Here is a 3729-nt window from a genome sequence, read left to right on the forward strand (position 1 = left end):
CTTCAGAAGCTGAATGGAACTTTGTGAAGATAAAAAGGGGTTGTGTAGCCTGCAGGTACATCCACCAGAGAACCTCAGATGTCTGAGAGCTTCTGAAAACAAAACCGAATGTTTTGGGCTGCTCAGCACTTCCTGCTGTATAGAATTTATCACAATTTTGCTTTTAAAACCCTTTAAGTCTTTCATTTGCAGCTCCATTTAAAAAAATCATGTAGGTAAGTTATGTTAGGAGGGAAACTCTCTTGTATATGAGAGCAAATTAATTTGCTGCAGATGACTTGGACAAAGTCTTTGTTTCTGTGCATCTGTAATTAGTAACATTTTTGCTACAGTTAATGGGAGAGTTTGGAGTGGTTGGTTGATGTTGCTTTATAAAAGGAAGAAGTGATGTTAAAACTTACGCTTCAGGGTTGTGCCCATCTTTAGCTTCTGGAGATAAAGAAAATGTTTCTCTTGAAGCAATATATTCCATAACTCTACTTCAGAATTCTCCGTGCTGTTTTTGAAGTACCTTATGCTAATGCTTGCCAAGTAGCTACTGAGAGATGCAGAGAAGGCAAGAGTTTAGGTGTCTTTCAACCTTAAAATTACCATAGACAGCCTTATCCTTTTAGGTAATACCAGAACGGGTCTATTTACTTCCTAAATAAAGAGTAGAAAAGAAGTGCATTGGTGGGGATTAGCAAACTAAAACCACCCAGGCAGCAAGTAAAAGCTTTAAAATAAAACTTGTCAGAAGTGACGTTTATTACAGTCATACTTGTTTGTTTTTTCAGAAAACATCCCAGAGAAATGGACCCCAGAGGTGAAGCATTTCTGCCCCAATGTGCCTATCATCTTGGTAGGAAACAAGAAGGACCTGAGGAATGACGAGCACACAAGACGAGAGCTGGCCAAAATGAAGCAGGCAGGTTCCTTTCTGGTGGTCTCGCAACGGGTGAAGGAAGGGCAGTTGTTGCACCGGGGCGTTAGATGGGCACCGCAGCGGTCTGCCAGCTTCCTTCGGGCTGCATAATGAACACGTTTCTGTGACAGAAAGCAGAAAGTGGATATTACCTTCAATTGAGTGTTTCTTTTTTCGTATTTAGAGGTTTAACTTTTAGAAAAAGGCATGCCTAACAATGAGAATGGCAACGCTGGGTTACTAACAGTCAGCTGCTGGGTCCTTGAGGTAGAAAGGGATTCATTAGGAGACACCAGCACATCTAGTGCTTGCACACTGGAGTTGTTCCTTATCTTGTATCTTCAGGATGTGAAAGGGAACGGTTTTATTGGCAGGTGTTTTGAGGTGATACCCATGGGCACTGTAGCTCATTCCCGAGCCTGTCACTAGGTTTTATTTTCAGATTGCGTCTGAAGCCCCCAGCCTGGGTGTGGGACTGCAGATACTCTGCTCTGTCCTGGAATTCTTGCTCCTGTTGCGTAATCCTTGGTTTTATATAAAGTCTGATGCATTAGGTTTGGGATTTGTTCACAGGCTTTTGTTACACTTGTGGCAAAGAGTTGCGTAAATGTTTCCTCTGAAATAAGCAGTCATTTGCTCAAGTTTCAAAGGGTCTTGCAGCATTTAAGCTCAGAGGTGTTAGAAAATGAGTTGTGCCCCCAAGCATTGCTGTGGTATGCAAATACACACCCTGTCTGTGTAATCCAGGCTGAGGTGTGTGCTGGATCTTGAGAAAATAAGCAAATTTTCTTTTAAGTCTGCCTTCATGTAAAGGATTGCTTTCAGGGAAGCAATTAATTATTAACTAAGCAATTAATTATGTGCATTTAATCCAGGAATTCCTTTGCCTCTGTTGGGAAGCCGGGTGAGAAAGGGAAGACAGGCGCGTGTCAGCGCGGCTGTGGATTGCTCTCACCTGTTGCTTTCCTGCTGTTACAGGAGCCTGTCAAACCCGAAGAAGGACGAGATATGGCGAACCGCATCGGTGCATTCGGGTACATGGAGTGTTCGGCAAAGACCAAAGACGGTGTGAGGGAGGTTTTCGAGATGGCCACTAGAGCTGCTTTGCAAGCCCGGCGTGGCAAGAAAAAGTCCGGGTGCCTTCTCTTATAAAGTGTGGCCAGAGGAAGATGGCCAAAGCAGCACCCTGCACTTGAGTAATTTTGAAGTGCTGTTTATTAATCTTAGTGTATGATTACTGGCCTTTTTCATTACCTATAATTTACTTAAGAGATTTAAAAATCGAGTCATCTTGCTACCAGTATTTAGAAGCCAACCATGATTTTTATAACAATCTGCATCAAATTCATCTGTGCACCCAAGGTTAACCTCAACATTCCTCTAACAAACCTTTTCTGCACTCACAGGATATGCCAGGCGCTAATTGAAGACAATTCTCTCTTTCTTCTCTTTAGAAAGAGAAAAAGCTGTCAACACAGAGGATTGGTCTGTAACTACTTTATAACTAACGTCCTATTCTAATCGAGTACACCAGTTACGTGGCTGTATGTGGAGTTCAGTGTAGCTTCAGTGCTATCACATTTAGGAAGATCTGATTTTCATGGCTCAGTGGTGTAAAACATTAGTTTGAAAATGTGATCACTCTGAAATGACCAAGTCCCATTCAGCTAAGGAAAAGTGAGGGTTCTGTGGTTTCATGTTAGTTACCTTTTAGTTACTGTGTAATTAGTGCCAGTTTAAATGTATGTTACCAAAAATAAATCTATTTACCCCAGCTTAGATGTAGTATTTTTTGTATAATTGGATTTCCTAATACTGTTACTTGTAACCTCTGCGTTAAGGTGTTCTGGGTTTTTTAAGAAACTGTATTTGAAAATAAAGTCCGATGGAAAGCAGCTGATCCTCTTCCCCTGTTCATTTGTAAGAGCCTGACCCATTTGAATGACTTGAGTGGTCTGCACACACAGGAGGAGTTTTTTCCATGACGTGTCATAGGGATGAGAAAAGACAGCCTGCTCACACTCAAAGCTTCTGAACTGTTCAGTTGCCTTAAGTTCATTTGCTGGACCCAGTTTCAAAACTAAAAAAAAATAAAAAACCACACTAAAAAACCAACAAAAAAAACCGAAACTTTTTGTGTAAGTTTGGTTACCATGTAGTGATCAGACTCCTAACCTGTGAACTACTTGCTGTTCTGCAGCCAACTAAACTCTTTCTGTATTTTCATTTTTCCAACAACTAATAGAATAAAGGCAGTTTTCTAAGCTCCCTGTATCCTGGTGTCTGTATTCCTCACTCTGGGTTTTGTCCCAGCATCTGCCAGCCTGGATCACAAATGCCATTTCTGATACAGCCGTGATAGGAAGCGCTGAGCAGTTGCAAGTGCTTTAATACTTATTCTTGTTTCCCAGCAAGTGATAACCATTTGTGAATGCCGCAGCAGAGCAGAGGTGGAATCCTCGCCCTGCCTGACCCCTGCGGTGCGTGGCAGAGCTTGAGTGGAATTTGTTGGCCTTGGACGTGGGAATGGATGAGCAGGAGGAGGCTCTGTAGGAGAGGAGTGCAGGAAGAAGGGAGAAGACAGCAGTGCTGCTGTAGGAGCGTGTGATGGGAAGCAGCACTGCTGGTCTGCACTGCTGTGTGCCCCGTGCGTGGCGCTGGAGCACGTCTGAGATGCGTGTGGTGTTCTCACGAGGGAAGCCTTCAGGTGCTGCACATGGATGGGCTCGAGGTGTGGGCCGTTGTGCTGCACTCATGCCAGAGAACAAATTGTGCTGCTTCTGGGTGAGAAACAGTACGGAGCAGCAGTGTGCATCTCCGTGCTT

General features: G+C 43.3%; 1 protein-coding gene across 1 annotated transcript; it reads left to right on the forward strand.

Moving 5' to 3' along the window:
- Positions 1–776: 776 nt before the first annotated feature.
- Positions 777–3178, forward strand: LOC104535946 (transforming protein RhoA; the record flags this gene model as incomplete). The annotated part of the gene is made up of 2 exons (XM_010192634.1): positions 777–907; positions 1883–3178. Coding segments are annotated over 2 exons (305 nt in total), but the record flags the coding sequence as incomplete, so codon positions are not given.
- Positions 3179–3729: the final 551 nt, after the last annotated feature.

This window comes from Mesitornis unicolor, unplaced genomic scaffold (genome assembly GCF_000695765.1).
Source record: "Mesitornis unicolor isolate BGI_N332 unplaced genomic scaffold, ASM69576v1 Scaffold49009, whole genome shotgun sequence".
Lineage (NCBI taxonomy): Eukaryota > Metazoa > Chordata > Aves > Mesitornithiformes > Mesitornithidae > Mesitornis > Mesitornis unicolor.